Source organism: Pelodiscus sinensis, chromosome 1 (assembly GCF_052426305.1).
Source record: "Pelodiscus sinensis isolate ZL-2025 chromosome 1, ASM5242630v1, whole genome shotgun sequence".
Classification (NCBI taxonomy): domain Eukaryota; kingdom Metazoa; phylum Chordata; order Testudines; family Trionychidae; genus Pelodiscus; species Pelodiscus sinensis.
In genome coordinates, this window is record NC_143052.1 from 228,299,353 (window position 1) to 228,319,819 (window position 20,467).

Here is a 20,467-nt window from a genome sequence, read left to right on the forward strand (position 1 = left end):
CTGCGTTATAGATTTTAGGCCAGTACCTAACACACTCACTCAGGATGTGGGAGACCTCAGCTCAAGTCTCTCCTCTGCTAGATGAGAAGAAAGGATTTGAACTGTGATCTGCCACCCTAATTGCCGGGACATGAAATAGCCTGATGTGGGAATGGAGGTTCCCTCAATTACTCCTAGTCAAGTTGTCCCACTTTAATTAAATAATTAACTGTTAATTGGGACAGATAAAAGTTAGAATGACTCTATTGCCTACTGAAAATTAGGAGATTTCTGTTCATGTCCCTTCTATTCATTCGCCAGAGAGAGAAGTTCAATCTTCTCCCATATCTTGGGGAACATGGTGAGCACTGGGTTGAAGGTTATGCTCCTTTGCCCCTCCCCAGAGCTGTCCTGTGTGAAATCTGGCAGACACTAAGCACACCTATTGGAATGGGCCCAAAACGTGACTTAGGTAGTCAAACCCCATCCTTCCTCAGTTTGTGAATCATAAGCATAGATAGGTGCCTCCTTGTAGATTGTACTTACCTCTAAGAGGGAAAAGGACTTTGCACACATCCCTCTGTCTATGTCTCCCATTGACTAGCTTAAATGACTTTCTGCCTAGTATGCAGCTTTTGTGGCTCCCATTCTAAGGTTCTAGTGTCTCCACACTCATTGTTTAGTGAGCCAAGGTATCTAACAGTCGTGGGTTGCAGTGTGTTCCTGTGATTTTCCAAATGCTTAAAAGTAAGATACTGTTGCAACTCATGTAGCTTCTGGGTGTGGTATACTGTCCGACCTAGTGACGCTGAGACCACTTAAGGTACGTCTACACAGCAGTGCCGTTTTAGAATAACTGGCATTATTCAGAAATAACGTAGTCCGTGTCTATACTATGAGCGGTTATTTCAATATAATTTCAAAATAAAGTCAAGATGGAGGACTTCTTACTTCAACTCCTGTAACTCTTATTGTACGAGGAGTATGGGAAGTCGGAGGAAGAATGCTCTTTCTTGGACTTCCTGCTGTGTAGACAGCGCCAAAAAGCCAAAATAATCTATTTTCTTAAGTTATGCTGAAGTTGTGTAGCTTATTTCAGCTTTAGCCCTACTGTGTAGATGTGCCCTTAGAGAGAGAAAGAATGAGTTTGCTATAGAGCCTAAGATAACAGGCAGCCTAAGCTAATAGGCAGGTGGCTTTTAGCTCATGTGGTAGAGGCTCATGCACTAAGCTGTGTAGGTGCTTCAATTCTGCCTCTTGGCGTTACACTATGGCACACACTCATCACAATGCCTATGTCATGTTTGTGGATTCAGGCTTCAGATGGAACCTATCATCCCTGAATTTCAGGGCACATTATTGACATCAGTATTAACTCCACTAAAATTAACGAGGCAACATTGGGGTAATAGTGAAATCGAGATACAATCAGCCCCATTAATTCAATTACCATACAACGCTACTTTGCTCTGCAGGTGAATACTGCATGGATAATATATAAAATAAGTATGCAATGTTTTACTATGAGAAGAAATGGGAAACATTCAATATTACTTGTTGGATTGGTAGGGGGATTTATAAGTACAGTTTATCTGAGCATGAAGGGGAATACCGAGGAACTCTTTGCACTTTAAAATAAGGAAACTTTATGTCCTTTAGTCAGCTATCAACAGAAGGGGACTTTGGTCTGTGTACCTCTGCAAACTGTCTAAAACACATTTGCAATGGAATGGAACAATTATTATTGAGTGGGTTGTTGTGCTTTCAGCACGGTGGCACTGCTATTTTTATGACTCCTTGCGGTCTATTTATAGGTGGGCTAGCAACAGCAGGGACAAAAAGTCAAAAAGAAAAGAGCTTTGGTTAAAACCCCTTTTCTCTCTTCCCTTTCCACATTCTCTGCGATTCCCATTCCCATGTGCTATTGCTTACACCTTTAAAGGTAAGAGAGTGCACCAAAGAGAGCCTCCCAGCTTGGGGCTGACAGAAGTCACACTCTAAAAAATAACTGTGTAGAAAGCACTTTGAAGTTGTGACCTGAACTGGAGTTTGGGCTCGGAAGCTTTAGGAGGGGAGGGCGCATACCCAGAGCCTTCAGCTGTTCGTGTGGATATATTCTAGAAGGTAATGCATTAAGAAACTTGTGGAAATTCAGAGAAGAGCAATACAAACAGTGAAGGGGCTGGAAGAACTCACTCGGGGGACTAGCTATTGCAATATGTTTCTAAGGTGCCTATTGCCTTTGAACGTTATGTAGGAGTAGTTGTGCATACAAAAATGCCTTTGACTTCAGTGGGAGTTACATAAATGGAAGAGCTGCAGAGACTATACTGAGCCCTGGCCACCCTCTTGGCTACTTTAGGGTGTTTGTTGGTGGTGCACGTGCCCTAAATTGCTCAAATGTCAAAAGATGAAAGCAGCACATGACTATACCAACCACCACTGGGGCATGGCCAGAGGGCAGTGAGCCATTGGGTCCCATGACCACAGCCTGTATCCTGTTGGCTGCCCTACTCAAAAACTGCAACATTAATGGCACAACATAGCAACTTCTCCTAGTAACAGGATTTTTATCAGCCACAGGACCCATTTTCAGAGTAAATACTGTGCCAGTAACATGACCCTAACTTAGCCATCACATGATTAGGGGTGACAAACAAAAGGAGAAACTATGACACAACGAGGGCTACAACAGGGAAAGATCCCTTGAGGGAAATAACAATTACAAAGCCTCAGAGGATCACATAAGGTGAGCAGAGTAAGAATACATCCCTGGCCTATTGGAACAAGCTGAGGAGCATTGTCCAAATGATAGCAAGGAACATTAGCATCACAGAGCATGAACTTTTCCAATTGCCTGCAGTGGTCACAGCAACGTTCACCAACATATAAGTTTCCCTGTTCCCAAGAGGGCAATGATTTCAGTGCAGTTGTTCATGTTCACTGAGAGGTTAACACATTCCATGGCACTAACAAATGGGCATCAGAGTTAGGGTGATCACTGTGTAGTCTGCTTTGCCTGTGCTGTCCGCATTTCTCCCTCACCTATCCCTCTTGCTTAGGTCTCATCTCCTTCCTTGTCCATACATTTATCTTTCTTACTTTTAGATATCAGCTAATTTTCTTCTGTCCTCTTAATACTGCCATTTTTTCTTTTTTTTAAAAAATCTGCTCTCTTCTTTGTTTTCTTCTGCTGATGCATTTCTTATCACTTTCTCCTCCATTTTTCTTTTCCCTGCTTGCTATGGGATTGGTCAGAACATTCCTTCAGAAGTGCTCCCTCTGCATGAGGCTACGTCTACACTGCAGGCTTTCTTCAGAAGAAGATTTTCCAGAAGAGATCTTCTGAAAAAACTTCTTTCAAAAGACAGTGTCCACACTGCCAAAGTGCATTGAAAAAGCCATCTGCTTTTTCGAAAGATCATGTCCACATTGATTGGTTGCTATCTTGCATGTAAGCTGTGATTGCTATGGACGGAGTGGCCACCAGGGCACCTGTGCTTTTTCTTCTTTCCTTTTCTTTCGAAATAACTCCCTTTTCCCCTTCCACACACGCCTTTTTCCAAAAGAGCTCTTTTGGGAAAAGGCTTTTTCCTCATAGAACGAGGTTTACCAATGTCGGAAAAACCCCTCTGTTCTTTCAATTTTCTTTTGGAAGAATGTGATTGCAGTGTGGACATAAGTGACTTTTTTCAGAAAAATGGCTGTTTTTCTGAAAAAACTCTGTAATGTAGACATAGCCAGAGAAGGCAGAAGATGAACGTTCTATTAAATTTCCCTTAGAAGTTCTTTTTGCCTCATCTATAGGGCGTCTGACTAGGAATAGACAGATTCCTTTCTCATGCGGCACAGCTCTTGTGGAAGGAACCTGATCAGTTTTCCTTTCCAGCATCTAAGAGTTAGAGACAGAGGAAAATTAACTAGTACAAGTCACTTTATATCTCACCAAGCTCACAGAAACCTGCACAGGGGCTGTAGCAATTGTATTTTGTAGCCTAATCAGGGGCACTGTTGGCTTATCCTGGTGATTTGTGGAACTTACGAATAATTTTTTATTCATGTATGAGCCAGATGCATACATTGATTGTACACATTTTGCCCATCCACCCAGAATAAAAGAAAGAGGAAACATTCAGTTTCACAAGTAAACTGTGAGTGAAAGATAATAAATATATGCTGGACAATTACTAACAGCTAGACAAAAAGCATATCTTTTACTTACATTGTTACATTTTCTTTTGAGTTTTATACACAGCACTTTTTTTTTTTTACAGAACCAAGTGATGCATCTTTACACAAATGAATAAAACTGGTTAAAAATATGGAGAGACAGAGTAAAAGGGATCAACATTAGATAGACAATGCCCTTTGGGGGGCTCCAATTTTGTGTTGATGTGTTTTCACACATAACTATTCAAGTGTGTCTTGGATCTGCAAGCAACAAAGCATATTTTATATGATTTATATTCAAATAGGGGTTCAATGCTTCCCCCTTTGCAAGCAGTGGCAAAACAATTTTGGGCTTCAAGCAAAGCTGGACCAGGCTTATACTCAAAATTCAGATAGATGTTGCTCTTTGATTTTATACAGAGATTGTGGTAAACAACTGAAAGCTCTTTCTCCATGATGTTTAATAGTTTCTTGTTTTGATGTTAGAATAAATTCTAGGATAAAGGCAACTGTTCTGGTCTCATGACCCATATATGATTCTTGCACTGTCTGAAGCAACCTGTGAAACAGTCCAGATTACACAAAGAAGGGAAATGAAGGACCTAATCCTGACAAAAGTTATGTGTGTATTTATCTTTTGCACATGAGTAATCCAGAGAGGTAGATCCTCAGAGGGTGTAAACTGTCATAGATATCTAGCTTTGATGATGTTATGACTGTTTACACCAGTTGAGGATCTGCCCCATTAAAGTCACTGGGATTATTTACATGATGAAAGTTTAGCATGTGATCAGCGTTAGAGGATCAGAGCCTAATTGCTATAGTGCCATATAAAACCTTAAGGAGACAAGCTGGGTGAGGTATATCTTTTACTAGAGCAAATTATTTTGGCAAGAGGGACAAGGTTTCAAGCTTATGAAGAGTTCTTCAAGTGTGGGAAACTAATGCAGAGTGTCCCCTATGTAACCTCAAAAGTTTGTCTCTCACCCATCTTGTCTCTCTAATATCCTGACACCAAAACAGCTCCAACAACACTGATTACAGAAAACCCTGCTTCTCAGTCAGATTACAACAGATAAAAACAAGGAGCAAAACCATGTGACTGTGGTACAGAAAAGTGTCACACACAAAACAAAACATGGGCGTTGTTTTTTTTGGCATATGACAACCTTTAAGAAGGATGTATCCGTAGTAATAAATCAAGTACAGTTCTACACAGTGACTTCAGTCCTACAATTATAGCAAATCTATCACTGAATATGTAAATATAAACCTTCACTGGGATCCAGGGTTAAATACAGGTGGTCAGCATGAAACATGGGTCTGCCCATGATCATTTTAGTTGGAAACAAAGCTTTAAAGCTTTTATCTTTATTAATGAACTGAAACCTGTCTTAAAATCTCCTCAGGGAAATGAAAACTATTGGCTAGTTGCCTGAAAGAACCCTTTATTAACTATAGAATAGAATTGGTACTCGGGCAGCGGGATACATTGGAGAGAACTCTTAAGATCATCAATTCCCTAATAAAGGTAGTCTCTTTGTTATTGTTAACCTTGTTCCACATAAAGGCCCTAACCCCATAGCCCCACAGTTGGGTTCTGTATGAACACACGATGAAAAGATTGTCCTGGCCCTGAAGAGTCTAAGGTATAGATTTCACTGTAATAAAAATAATAGTAAAACAACGTGCGTCCACTGAAAGGTCTCATACACAGGACCTTCCACTCCCAGGTCTCTTATCACCAGAGCTAAGAAAGATCTCTTTGATAGGTGAGATAGTAGGAAGTTGTTTAGTAACTGGGACCAGCATCTGGGGTGGGAATCTAATTATGCACTATGCCACTCTGTATAAACATTCTGCCAAACATTTGAGGCTCACAGGAGTTTGAGTGCTACCCATGGTGGCATTTCATAATGAATTATCATGATACCTAGCCACAAAAAATATCAGTGGTGCCTTCAGTGCTAAATAAGCTGACAGACTCCACCATGTCTTAAATGGAACAGCAAGAGCAACATACCACCATATCCTTAATACACAGGAAAGAGGCAGCAAAAGTCTTTGATATGTGAATTTTCTACTTGTGAAGATAAACTTTTAAAATGTGTATACAGGTTTGGCCTGATCCTTCAATTGGCTGGATAGGTGAGTAAGTGCTTGGCCAGAGTTTCAGAGAACAGTGAGAGAAAAAAAATAATGTATACATGTAAACTGGGAAAAGTACCTAGTAGAATACTAATTATAATCCCAAGTATAGGATTGTGAAGAGGATTTTTTCTGAATTTTGAGGTATTCATGAAAGTATCTCTTTCTGGGTACATCTAGACTACATGCTTCTTTCAAAACAAGCTTTTTCAAAAGAATCTTTCAAAAAAACTTCTTTTGAAAGAGATCATCTAGATGGCCACAACTGTTTTTGAAAAAGCGATCCGCTTTTTTGAAAGAGAGCACCCAAGTGACGTGGACACTCTCTTTCGAAAAAGCCCTGTTTGCGGTCAAGAACGCCTTTTTTCAAAAGAACTCTTTCGAAAAAAGACTTTCTTCCTCATAAAATGAGGTTTACTGCTGTCGAAAAAACTGCCGCATTCTTTCGATTTAATTTCGAAATAAAGCAGCGGCAGTCTAGATGCAGGTGAAGTTTTTTTTTTTTAAAAGGCCACTTTTTTCGAAAAAACCCTATAGTCTAGATAGAGCCTATACTATAGGCAGCCCCAAGGAACAAACTGTCACTTATTTTCTGCCCAACGTAGGTCAGGTTATAAGGGAAATGAGCAACTGTACATCTTCCTCTTCGTTTCACCACAATCATATGATGCAATAACTAGTGCTAGGAAGCGATCAGAGACCGGAAGACATAGTCTGTTGATCTTGTTATAAACACTTCTCAAAAGATTTAATACGAACGGAAACCAGTTATTAAACTTAGCACTGATACAGCAGTGCATTGTCAAACTACTGTATAGTCATTGACTGATTAGTTCGTATGACATCTATTTGGGGTAGTTAATTCAGTATCATTCTAAATCTCCCTCTGGAGCAGCATAGTTCTACATTTCCCTTACTCCCTGTACAGGGCACATATAACCCCTGGAGTCTGGTTCTTCACTGCCATACACTCTGTGTAATCATTTGGGAGTACTAAGCAGGGATTTCCGAGATGCTTGCCTGTGGGCTGACTTTGGGCAAGCTACTTTCACTCTAGTTGCTTCATTTCCACGTCTGTAACAGGGATAATGATAACCGTTTGGAAAGCAGTTGGAGATCTAAAGATGAAAAATACAATATAAAAGTTAGATTTTAGTATTTACACCAAAATGTAAAATGTAAAGTAAATGTAAAATAGGTGTAAAATGTTAAGTAGATATAAAATGCTGCCATTTGCACCGATGTAGATGACTACACAAATTTTGATTATATTAATGCAATAATGACTATACTTGTCTGTATTTAAAGTTGCACCAATTTAATTCAGGACTTGTCCACATGAGAAAGTTGTACTTTTGCACCTAAGATGTGACCCGAAACCAGTTTGTTAAACAGGTGCAAACAACTGTGCAGATATTCTTATTTTGGCTTGGATGGCTATTTTCAGTTTAGGTTAAATTATAGCTTTCAGATAAACTGAAATAAACCAACCAGCAGTGATAGTTGAGGGTCCCTCCTTCACAGAATAATCACTAAGGCCCCAATCCACAGAGGTGCATAGGTAAATGAAAGCCTGTGTTCCCCAAAAATAACTCACATGCAAGGCCTGATCTGGTAGTTGTGTTCAGAAGCCACTTTCTGGATTGGATCCCGTGCAAAATCTGGTAGCAGCAAAAGGTGGTTCTTGGGCTGTGGGAGACTGTTCCATGATGGAAGTCAGGAAGTATGCAGGGAGGATGTGAAGGGTGCAATCAAATCTCCTATGGTCCCCCAAATCAGCGTGAGGGAGCTCCATGGCCACATTCCTAGTGATCCACGGCTCAAGCTCAGCCTTCTTCTCCCCCCTACCCCATGAGGCTGTGAGGTTGGAGTGCTAGCATTGGCTTCCCGCTGGAGTGGGGGGCGAGAGAGAGCCTCAAGCCTCGCTGTGTGATCCAGCTCGGGGAAGAAGTGCCCCCCCTTCCACTCCCCTGGCTGGGGGAACAGCAGCATGTAGGAGCACTGCCTGGAGGCTTTCCCTGCTGCTCCCATTCGCCGGAATCTGGCCAATGGGAGCAATGGAAGGCAGTGCCTGGGACAGGTGTGGGGTGTGAAGGCAAGTAAGTGCCTCCAGCCCTCATGCCCAGGCCCCCACATCTTCAGCCCCCTCACATACCACCACTCCCCTCTGCTGAGACACCACACCCCTGACCTGCCCTTCCCCCTGGGGCCAGACACCCTACCCCCACTCTGCTCCTGCACCCTCCCCCTGGCCAGACACCTTACCCTCAGCCCACTCCTGCACCCACCCTTGCTCCTGCACCCTTCTTCCTGGCCACACATTGCACTTTCCCTTGCTCTTGCCCCCTAGCCCTGGCCAGACACCATACTCCCAGAGCGCTTCTGCACCCTACCTCCGATCCAGACCTCACATACTCACACCCTCCTGTACCTCGCCTTCCCATCCCTTCCCCTCACCTGGTAGGGCTGGGGCACCAGAGGAGTGAAGTGTCTCAATTGGGGGCCACATCAGTGAAGGATGGGTTTTTTTGAGAATTTTTTGGTTTTGTTTCTCACTTGTGTGGTCCCCAACTGATTTTTCTGTGGGTCAGTGGCCCCCCAAAAAGGCTCCCCACCCCTGACATAAATAAAGAAAACATGGAAATTTTTTGAGTTGGACATAAATCAATATTTTACTTTATTTTAAATGAATTCTGATATACTAACATGAATAAGTTAAAGCATTTAATCTGTTTAATAATTTAAATTTATATTTCCTTTTTTACTGGTTAAATTAAACTCTTCTCCCTAGCTGCAGCACTAGCAAAATGATTCAAGTGTAATTGTGTATTTAATGGCAAGTTTCCATTAGCAACTGATGGTCCACGGAAAGGTTTTCTTTGAGCCAGGTGGACCATGGGCCAAAAAGTTTGAGCACCACTGTGTTAGGCAGATGGGTGAGCACTGTGTTGCAGGGGGATGGGCGGGTGGGGCTGGTGGCAGCACGGCAGGGCTGGGGGAATGCCACCCCTCCTACACGGAGAACCCTGGGCCCAGCCCCGTTGGCGGGAAGCCCTGCCCGCACTCACTTGGCACTGGCCTCACCAAACAGATAGAGCGGCAGCAGGAAGAGGCAGCCGAGGGAACAGGGAGCCATGAGAGCTGTGCTGCCTGCCATGATCCCAGAAAGCAATTTCTATAAAACCTTTATTACTGTATACATTTGTATTATATTCTAACAAAACATTTCACTAGTCGCAGTTTCCACTCACATTTTTCACTAGCCTCTATTATCCACACTCATTTCTTGACTGTTTTGAACACCTTTATATTTTAAAAAATTACGGTCCACATTTACAAAAAAGAGCCCCCTTTCTTCCCCCCCTCAGAAGTTCCTGCATACGGGCCTGGAAGTGGATAAATATTTAAAGAGTGATTGGGCCAGAAAGAGAGAATGATGTCATAGCCTTGTTCAGATTTCCATGCGTGAGACCCAAGATCCCATGCCACTCCTCCAGTGGCCCTCCTTTCATTATTTATCCACATTGGAACAGCTTCAGCAAGAGGGATGCAGGGAAGCTCACATCTGAGCTCAGAGGTTAGGGCCCTCTCCTAAGACCCTATTCAACTTCTATCTACCCATGAGCCATAGGGAGAACTGAAACTGAGTGTCACATATCCCAGATGAATGCTCTGACCACTGGGCTAAAAGTTATTATGTGGGCACTACCTTTTCCTCCTGTTGCAGGGGTTGTGTGTGGAGTGAGACACATGATGCTTTATACTGAAACCTTTACTGCCTTCTGTGTACATGCCTGTGGATTCAGATATGCACTTCTGAAAATGGAATACTAAAAACTTACATCATGTATTACCTTTAATACAATGTATTATCCCCCTGCTGAAGCTGTTCCAATGTGGATAAATAATGAAAAGGTCATTGGAGGTGTGGCATTGGATCCTGGGTCTCCCACATGGATGGCTGATACACCAGGCCACAGCACCATTCTTGCTCTCTTTTTGGCCCAATCTCTCTCTCAATATTTATCCACACTGAGATAGCAATAGTGTCAAATGCTAGTCTAACCAAAGCACAGGTCATTTTTATTTCTATATCTAGACTATATCAACCCTATGCCCCTCATTCCAGGGCATCGCTCAGTATAGTGGTGAAAATAATCAAGGTAAAAGATATATTGCCTTGTCTCCCCTAGCATTTTACATCAAGCTATCTCAATGAGAAAAACTCTTTCCCCTCCCGTGAAAAAACAATAACCAAAACCTGGGCCACTAAGTATCTCTGCCTTTAAATTTATTTGAAATGAATATCTCTGTCTGCACCCCAACATTTATATTTAGCAGAATGAGGTTATTAAACTAGGGAGCACCTGCCACTTATTAATTTAGTCCTTTTTCCCACAAGGCACATGTTTAATTTTAAGCATATGTTTAAGTTGTCCTTATTCAACAAAGTATATAAGCATATGCTTTAGTTCAATGGGACTTAAGTATGTCTGTAAGGCTACGTCTACACTGCAGTTATTTCAGAATAAGCTATTCTGCAATAGTTATTCCAAAATAGTTTATTTCGAAATAGCACGTCTACACTGCAGAGAAGCCTCAAAATTAGTCCGAGGCAGGTTTCCCTAATGTAGACATGCTATCTTGATTGAAAGCCCCAGGAGGAATAACTTAGAATGGCCCTGGTGAGGGGCTATTTTGAAAAAGCAGAAGTGGAGTGTCTACACATGCCTTATTTTGAAATAGCTATTTCAGAATAGGCATTATTCTCCATAGAATGAGGCTTACAGAAGTCAGAATAAGCTGTCTGTTATTTCAAAATTATTTCAAAATAATGGAATTGCTGTGTAGACACTTGCATTGTTATTTCAGAATATGGCTGTTATTTCGAAATAGCTTTGCTGTGTAGACACACCCTAAGTGATTTTCTGAAGCAGGATCTAAAAGCAGGCGCTAATATATTTTAGGAACAGAAACCAAGATATGATAAGGAGGTTCTTTTCTTTTTCTCCTTTGGAAAACCCTTGCTCTACCTAACTATTTGTTGAGTTTTTCTAACTCTCCTTACAACACGGTACTTCTCCTTGCAATTTCTCAATCCTCCTCCATGCAATCAGAAAAGGAAATTCATTCAATTGTAATACATTGGTGCCTCAATGTTCACCAAATTCCCTGACACAAATCTAATGATCCAGAGCGTCCATGTAGAATTAAATCATCAGCTGAATATTTACCATCTGCGTGGTTTTCATTATGTTTTGTCCTTGTTTGCTTGTTTAACCAACTACCCTGCCTTCTAGAGATGGAACAATGTCCTCAGTACATAAGCAACTAATAACAAGTCTTCTGTGCTTCTTAAATGTTAAGCCTTTTCTATTTAGTTTAATGTATTTATTTTATCAGGCTGTCATAAATGTCTTTTAGAATAAGAGTAAATTCAAAGCATTCTACTATCTGATCTTAAGCTTTCACTTTCCTTTGATGATCAGTCAGAAGTATTACAGGAAAAGTAAAGAATATCTTGTGCTATCTTGTTACAAGAAAAACAGGGTTTCTCTAATACTCCAGTGCTCTGATATGATCTCCACCTGAGAGACATATGAAGTGAGATAGACCTGAAAGGTTACCTAGCAATAAGTTGCTAGGTCTCACTACAGAGGAATTGTGGATTCCTTGGGAGTGAAGTAGAGATGGTGCCAGAACTTGTCAGTGTGAATCCATACCTGATCTCAATAACTGTGTAGATTAATCCAATACCATAATTTTCACACATGCACTTTGTGATTGTATTAATAGGAAAAGAATAAATGCGAGAATAAATCCATCTATTTTATTTATCATTTTGATATGAGTAAAGTAGACCTATTTCTTTTGGTCTTAGCCTTCTCTCCCACCTTCTTCTTTTAACAGCTGTTTGGGCTGCATTTATTGGCTGATTTACATTTGTCTGCTAATTGGAGGGGGAAAGTTCCAGCTCCTGTCACCAAAGCTAACTTGCAGGTGGTTGTTTTTACTTGACATCGCAAGTCAGAAAAAAAATCTGATTTTACTTAAGCTACAAGGAGATATGGTATTGCGATGTGGCTGGCCAGAGACAATATGGTCAGAAAGAAATCCCTTCTCTGCTACAACTTCAGGGTGCTGATGAGGATTCATCCCTTCTTACCATATAACCCTCTGGAAGAGTCTATATTAAGACAAGAAGAAGCTTAGCAGTTAAAACATTTGTCTTTTGATATGTGAGACAACCCAGAAATTGAGATGAGTGGCAATGGCACTTCTGATCCCGTTTCTCTTGCACATCTGAAAACCCCTTTGTCAGTTGATCTGTCTAATTAGTGATCCTTTTAATGCACCTGTCACCAAGGTACAAGTACAACAATGACATTTTAACATGAATATCTATGTGTAAAATTCAAAAATTCAAATAGTCCCGGGATACATTCTTCCCATTCTACCCTGACCATTCCACTAATTTCAATTGTGCTGCAAGAATATAACTGAAGGAAAAGCCTTGAGTAGAAAGCAAAATGTGTAATGAATAAACCCAAATTTACTCAGTCTTAATATGGTTTTAAATACAAAACTTGCTACAATTACTTTTCAACTTCTTTTACTGAATTTTCAAGTTAAACGGCAGAAAAGACAGTGGTTGGTCGGAAGTCCTGAAAATTGTACAGAAAAGCATGAAAATATAGATAGTAAACACACAAAAACAGATGCAATATGGGGACAATTAAAAGAGATCAACCCACTTTAGGTAACTGACTTTAAATTATCTCTGTATGAAGAGCAATCAAAGAGGTAGGGCAGTTTGCCAGTAAGGGTAATGGCCACAGATTCAATTTCTCTGCTTTATTAGATATTTCTGCTGTGATCTTGGGCAAGTCATTTAGCTTCTCTGTGCCTCAATTCCATTTTGGAAAGGTGGGATATGAATGTTGCATATGTTATGCAGAGATCAGAGAAGAAGGCCATAATGTGACCTTCCAACTTTAAAGTCTATAAGAAAGCTGATCAAACTTCTGCACATTTTTTTCTGATTTCAGTCATTTTTGTTACCTATTCTTCCAGCACTTACTTATGTCTTGCATCACTATGCCCCTAACCCAGGAAGAAACAAGCACAATGCCATTAACTTAATCTCACATGCTTTAAGTTACACATCCGTATAACGATTTCCTGGATCAGAGCCTACAATACATGTTTTTCTGTAAAGCCCTAGCCAGAGTGAGTGCAGAGAGAGGCTTTTGCACATGGTTCACTTCTTCTACATCTTTTAGCCAGGAAGTGATCTGGCAAATCCTTCTTTAAAACAAAGGGCCCATTTTACACTTAATATAATGCTCCTGACACAAACGGTAATACAGCTGTGACGAATTTGCTCCCATGTGCAACTGTGATCATGGAGGCAGTTTATTTTGTGGCACATGTTAATTTGTTTTCATGTGACTTGAACAGTGGAACTCCTGTCCGTGTTCTTGTAGATACTGTCTCTTAACTTCATATGCCATTTTCGGTGTCTCAAATTGCCTACCTTCATGCTAAACCACTGTAGCTAGAAACCTCTGAAGGACAAATCGTATCTGTCTGTATCCATTTTTAGTACATTTGAATTATTGTATGCTAAAAGTATTTCTAGGCTGCTAATTTTTTTACCTCTGTGTAATTTAAGGCTATACAGGGCTCGTACTCTCAGGGTATGTCTACACTATAGAGTTTTGTCAGAAAAACTGCGGTTTTCCGAACAAAACCTGAGTTACGTCCACACTGCAATCGTGTTCTTCTAAAAGTAAAATGAAAGAACAGAGGGATTTTTCCAACATTCCTTCTATGAGGAAGAAGCCTTTTTCCAAAAGAGCTCATTTGGAAAAAGGTTTGTGTGGACAGGGAAAAGGGAGTTCCTTCTAAAGAAGAAAGAGGAAAAAGCACAGGTGCCCTGGCGGCCTCTCCATCCATAGTAATCACAGCTTAAATGTGAGATAGCATCCACAGTGAATGGATGCTGTCTTTCAAAAAGGTAAATCGCTTTTTCGATGCACTTTTGTGTGTGGACATTCACTTTTGGAAGAAGATTTTTTGGAAGATCTCTTCTGAAAAAAGGGTCTTCTGAAAGAAGCCTGCAGTCTAGACATAGCCTCTGTTCTCTCCTTCCTGTCATGGTAGCCTCTGATAACTCCTTGTCTAACTTTACCTGGTAAAGTCTCCAAGGCAATAGTCATATATTTCCATCTGTTTTGGCAAACCTAGCAAATTTTTGGGCACTATGAGAAATCACTTATCATCGATAAAACATTCATCAACAGTTGTCACCAGTAGGATGTAGTAAGTCCTACTGGACTCGTTGCAGTTCCCACTCTCAATCCCCTCCACTGCCAGCTGCATTTCCCTGGGCCTCATTCTGGGCCCCTCAATGTAGGCCCTCTTCCATTGTTATTTGCAGTGTTTATGTATCTGTATCAGTCCCAGAATATTAGCGAGACAAGATGGGTGAGGTGACATCTTTTATTGAACTAACATCTGATAGTGGGAGAGAGAAGCTTTCAAGCTACATGAAGTTCTTCAGGTCTGGGAAAGGTGCTCAGCGTATCCTCCAGATCTGAAGAAGAGCTCTGTGTAACTCAAAATTTTGTGTCTCTCACCAACAGAAGTTGGTCCAATAAAATATATCACCTTGCTCATCTTGTTTCATCAAAGAGCTAACTTCTGATCAGTTATGTCCCTTTCTCTTCTTCAGCTGCAATGCAGTTATATTTTTGACCCCATACAGTTGCTGGACAAATATGGGAAAATAAAGTGGGAATGGTAAAAGGCAAATCTAGCCCCACTAAAGTTCATGGCACTTTTGACTCCACACTTGATGTGTTTTAGGAGATGATTTTGATGCTATGGAATAGTTCAATACAAAACTAAATTGAAATGTGAACATAAATAATGCCATGTTTATGTTTAACTAACTGGAAAATGTATTCTTAACTATTGCTTTAACATATCTCTCTCTCCTCTATATTTGCCCTTTAGATGTTAACTGAACTCTCATGATACGATCCAGCAGGCCTTTAAGAATCAACTTCTATTTCCATAATGGTAACAAATACAACCCAACTGGACAATGATACACTGGACATGCTTCAGAACAAAGTTATTCAAAGCACCCTCCCAGCTGTGTACTTCTCGGTGGCCATCATCAGCATCCCTGGGCATATATTCTCGCTTTGCGTGTTCTTCCGGCACATCAAACCCAAGACACCTTCAGTCATCTTCATGATTAACCTTAGCATCACAGACCTTACCCTGGCATTCTGTTTACCTTTCCAGATTAGCTATCACTGGAAAAACAACAACTGGATCTTTGGTAAGAGCATTTGCAGCTTAGTCACAGTGATGTTCTACACAAACATGTATACTTCCATACTCACCATGACCTGCATCAGCATCGAGAGGTACTTGGGAGTGGTGTATCCCATGAAATTAGTCCAGTGGAGAAGAAAGAGATATGCTCTAGCTGCCTGCTTGGGGATGTGGGCCTTTTTGCTATTAGCTCTGTACCCACTGGCAAGCTCAGATCTGACCTATGAAGTAAAAGCATTAGGGATCATAACTTGTTTTGACGTGCTGAAATGGGATATGTTGCCCAATATTGCAGCATGGGCAATTTTTCTTCTCACGCTGTTTGTTCTTCTCTTCCTGATCCCATTCATAGTGACAGTAGTCTGCTACATAGCCACTATTCGGAAGCTCATTCAGACCTCTAGCAAACAAGGGAGTAGGCAGAAGACTAGATCTATTTACTTGGCTGCAGTTGTCCTCTTGGTATTCGTCACTTGCTTCGCCCCTAATAACTTCATTCTATTTGTGCACATGATCAGCCGTCTCTTTTTCGAAAAGAGCTTCTACCCTGCTTACAAGCTCACCCTGGGCCTCAGTTGCCTGAACAACTGCCTAGATCCATTTGTTTACTATTTCGTATCCAAAGAATTTTATCAGGCAATAAGATGTAAAGCACCGTACAATGACAGTTTGGAGACCAGAAGGGAAAGTTTATTCTCTGGCAGGACAATGTCAGTCAGGTCTATGTCAAGTGGGCCTATGGAAGGGTTAGATGGAGTTAAGGATTGTTTGCAAAGACAAGAAAGTGTTTTTTAACTACAGTTATAAAAGCAGTAGTAAGGCAGTAGTAAGCTATCAAGTGGAACAAAAAGCCCCCTCATTTTTTAGTAAACAATGTTCTGGGAAACATCAATGCCTGTAGCATCAAAAGTCCAACTACACTGAACAGAAAGTGTCTCACGCATGTCTAAAAATCAATAACCACTTTCTGGGAAGGACTAGAGAAGGAATATGGTGAACCAACATTATCAAAGGAGGAACGTCACCCTATGTGAATCCAGTGATCCAAGATCAAGTTGGAAAAGATGCAGAAAGAATTGCTTCTACTAAACACTTCCAAATGTGACTGAAAAGCAAGGACAAACCAAAAGTACTGCAGATTTTGAGATCTCAGTGCTTAGACAAATACTTATGAGTCTTGTTATACTAAAGGGAAATCCTGTAAAAGTAGTTTGGGGGGCTTTGTAAATAATGTTAATTTAGGTATGAATTTCTTGTTGTGTTGCTGCAGCACAAAAATGAACAATGTCTTGGTATTTTATCATTAATGCTTATGTGTAGCCTCTGTGAACTAATCACAACAGTTATGTATCACTTGCTTGATTTATACGTGTGCTAACCTAACCACATAAACCTTCAAAGAGGTTAGCTTGGTTAATAGCTATTTATTTCAATTTCGTCTATCAAAATATCTCCTAAAATGAAGTAAAAAAGAAAGGCCAACGTCAGTACCCTCAACCACATCAATGCCCCAGCTGCTGAGTGGTTGCATCATTGTTAAATCTAGATAATTCTAAGGGGCAATGGTGAAGTGAAGATGGCTTACATGGCAATTTTCTTACATTGACCCACTACATGAATATTGCTGAGCTCTCATCCCCTTAACTTAGTTTATTTGTTTGTTTTATAATGGGCTAAACTCTCTGCCCCGCTGCTGAATACAGTTCCCACTGCAGTCAGTGATACTATTGCTTTATGTAGTTTATGAACAGTATTTTTGCTTTTTCTCTAGGATCTAGTACACATAATGGTCTAAATTCTCCATCTAGTATGAATGGGAGTAATCCAATTGATCTCAACTGCATTACACGACTGCCTGCACTATAGACAGCGCCAAAAGCTGAGTTAAGGTACTTCAGCTGCATTACATAAACATGCTGAGGATTTGTCTCCTAAATCATGGCATTATCTCATTTGCTTTTGATATTTTACATATCTGGACTATTTGTTTTACAGAGAGAGAGGACGAAAAGCACTGGGCAGTTGACATTTAAAAACTTTCCTGGTGCTTAATGCATATATTATCAGTGCTGTGGCATGTTCTGGTCCTCAGTATCCTATCCCAACATAGTGCATAATATCAAGCATCTCCTCATAGCTCAGCAAATGAATGTTTGCTTATATATACAATAAAACAGCATCTATATTTTTCTTTTTAATCTGAAACAACTTTTTTCCCTAAATTTTATGAAATTATATGTAACTTCAACACTGGTGAAAATGAGGAGCTAATGCCACTTTTTAGAGCCAAACAAGCTTCCTTGACCGTCAGGTCAAAACAACTCAGCAATACTTCTAAAATCCTAGGGCTTGATCAAACTCCCAAGTAGCTCAGCGGGAAGTTTACTATTGATATTGATGAGCACTAGATCAGGCCTCAAGCAGTAGGCCAGTCCGGAATAGCAACTGCCAACAGTGCTCGACTATATGGTAATTCCATAACACAGACAAAAATGTTTAAAAGGTAATAGATTAGATGATTAAAATATATCTGCCTTTTTATATAAGGTATGATTCAAATTCAGTAATCTAAATGTGACTCGTTCTATACATTAGCCTCATGCACCACCTATTCTCTAAAGTTTGTGTTTTGTTGTAGTCACTGGATAACCAAAAGCTTGTTTTAGAATTTATATGGATTTTTCTTACTTATTATCCTTGCATGTCAAATGATCAGTAATATTTTTATGCAGTCCATAGAAACTCTGATTATCTTTAAAAAAATACCTTGCACATTAACTTTCTTTAAGCACATGGGTATGGCATGAAAGAAAGAAAGAAAGAAAGAAAGAAAGAAAGAAAGAAAGAAAGAAAGAAAGAAAGAAAGAAAGAAAGAAAGAAAGAAAGAAAGAAAGAAAGAAAGAAAGAAAAGAGAATCTGGATATGCATTATAGTTACAGTGTCTGAGAAGACACAGAGCAGATGCCCTTTAATCTGATTTCTGATTTTTTTCTATTTGCTGGATGATATAATTGCTGTGAAGATGGTGGGCATTTTTTCCATGTGGTTAATAAAACAAATATAAAGACGCATTCTAAGAATGTTTCCTTTGTGTGTGTGTATACAATGTATGAGTTACTCTTAAGCTTGCAAAAGGACAGGGCAGCTAAGTGTGAAGTAAAAGATGCCTTAGCATCTTGGAGGCTGACTATTTTGCATTTCTGTTCAGATCCTTTTGTCTTATAAAAGCCATGACCAGCATTAGCATATACACTTTCCTCAATCAAGCTTGTAAAGGAGATTTTTAAAACACCATAAAATAAGACTTTAGCTTTGTAAAGGCCTGGGCAGTCCCTGCACTTCCTCAGGATGCATTTACAGATGTGTTCCCCCACCTTAATTGCCCCTAATTGACAACACTGCATTCACAATGCCAGACTGGTCAAGGAGCAGCCAATGCACACAAATAGCAAGTCCCGTTTTTTAATAAGGCTTCAGAATGGGGGCTATTCAAACAATTCATAAAGTCTTCCACTTAGGGTCCTGGTTCAGAGCTCTCAACTTAATCAACACCATGTGTTTGAGTCTGCTCTCCTACAGCCTGAGAGAAACCACCAACCACAAAGCTTTTACACTCTTCTCCCTTACTTGGCTTCCTCTGCCTATTTATCTAGCCCAGGCCTTGTTGGTTTCACCCCTAGGATACTACAGCTACAGGCTCCTGCCTGTTCCTTAAAGGGATAGTATTTTCCTTCACAAATTTACATTCAGATTTTCCTCAGTTGCATGGAAGCTACACTCCTGTACAGTTTTTCTTCATTTCATTGCAATTTGCAAATATATATTCTTAATATCTGTGCATTTTTGGTGTTCATTAGCAGTAATGATACATTCAACTATATGTGTTAACTTATATAGTATACATTTATCAATGCATCAAGAGGAAAATGGTTTTATAAATAACACAGTTGCCTGATCTAATCCTATTCTCTGAACCAATGTGAATCTTGTGGGTGGAACCGTTCAATCCTTCAGCCCCAGGGTCTGGATAATGACTGCTGACCAGTCAACTAGACCCTGAAACCCCAGTTATGTAGACATGTTTCCCCTTCCTTTCCTGTGGAGTCCACTTAACAATGTCTACGCTGTCGTTTTTTTGTGGAAGAGAATATGCAAATCACGCTCATTTGCATATCTCCTTCCAATTCTTTTTGTGGAGACCTTTTGTTAATAAAAAGCCCCGTATAGACGGGGCCATTTGTCAGAAAAAAACCCTTTTTCCCAAGATCCCTTATTCCTCAAAAATGAGGTTTACAGGATCTTGCAAAAAAGGTTTTTTTTCTGACAAATGGCCCTGTTTGCATGGGCTTTTTATCAGCAAAACCTTTTCCGCAAAAAGAATTGGAAAAAGATATGCAAACGAGAGTGTGATTTGCATATCCTCTTCTGCAAAAAAAAGCACTGTAGCCAGGTGATTTCTAATCTCTTGCTACTCTGTTGAAGGACCATGAGGCAGGTAAAGTAAGGAATACAGGTATAACCAGGGTTCGCCAAACCACGGCGAGCCCCGCTCGCCAGCCATGCTGTCCAGCGCAGATCGTTCTGCGCATGCGCAGACCGCCCGAACCCGGCTCTTCTGGGTTACAATCTACTCGCCACGGGCAAGTAGATTGTATACTTTGTCGAGCCCTGGGCATAACACCCTAAAGTCTTTAACGTGCATTTTACTCTTAAGCACAAGTACCAGTACAGATCTAGGTAAAACAACACACAACTGAATGCCATTTCCAACCAGACTGATACCATCTCTCTGCTTGGTCCAAGATCTGCCAGTGTTCTG

The 20,467-nt window shown here is 40.4% G+C and overlaps 1 protein-coding gene across 2 annotated transcripts in view; it reads left to right on the top strand.

The window, feature by feature from the left end:
- The window catches only part of LOC102456588 (P2Y receptor family member 8), a 52,153-nt gene extending 32,288 nt beyond the window's left edge, over positions 1 to 19,865 (top strand). For both annotated transcript variants that reach the window (XM_014579900.4, XM_006135850.5), the window contains one exon: positions 15,319 to 19,865. In XM_014579900.4, coding sequence (XP_014435386.1) covers positions 15,382 to 16,443 — 1,062 coding nt within the window. In that variant the 5' untranslated portion in view covers positions 15,319 to 15,381 and the 3' untranslated portion in view covers positions 16,444 to 19,865. The remainder of the gene's footprint in view (positions 1 to 15,318) is intronic.
- The last annotated feature ends 602 nt before the right edge of the window (positions 19,866 to 20,467 follow it).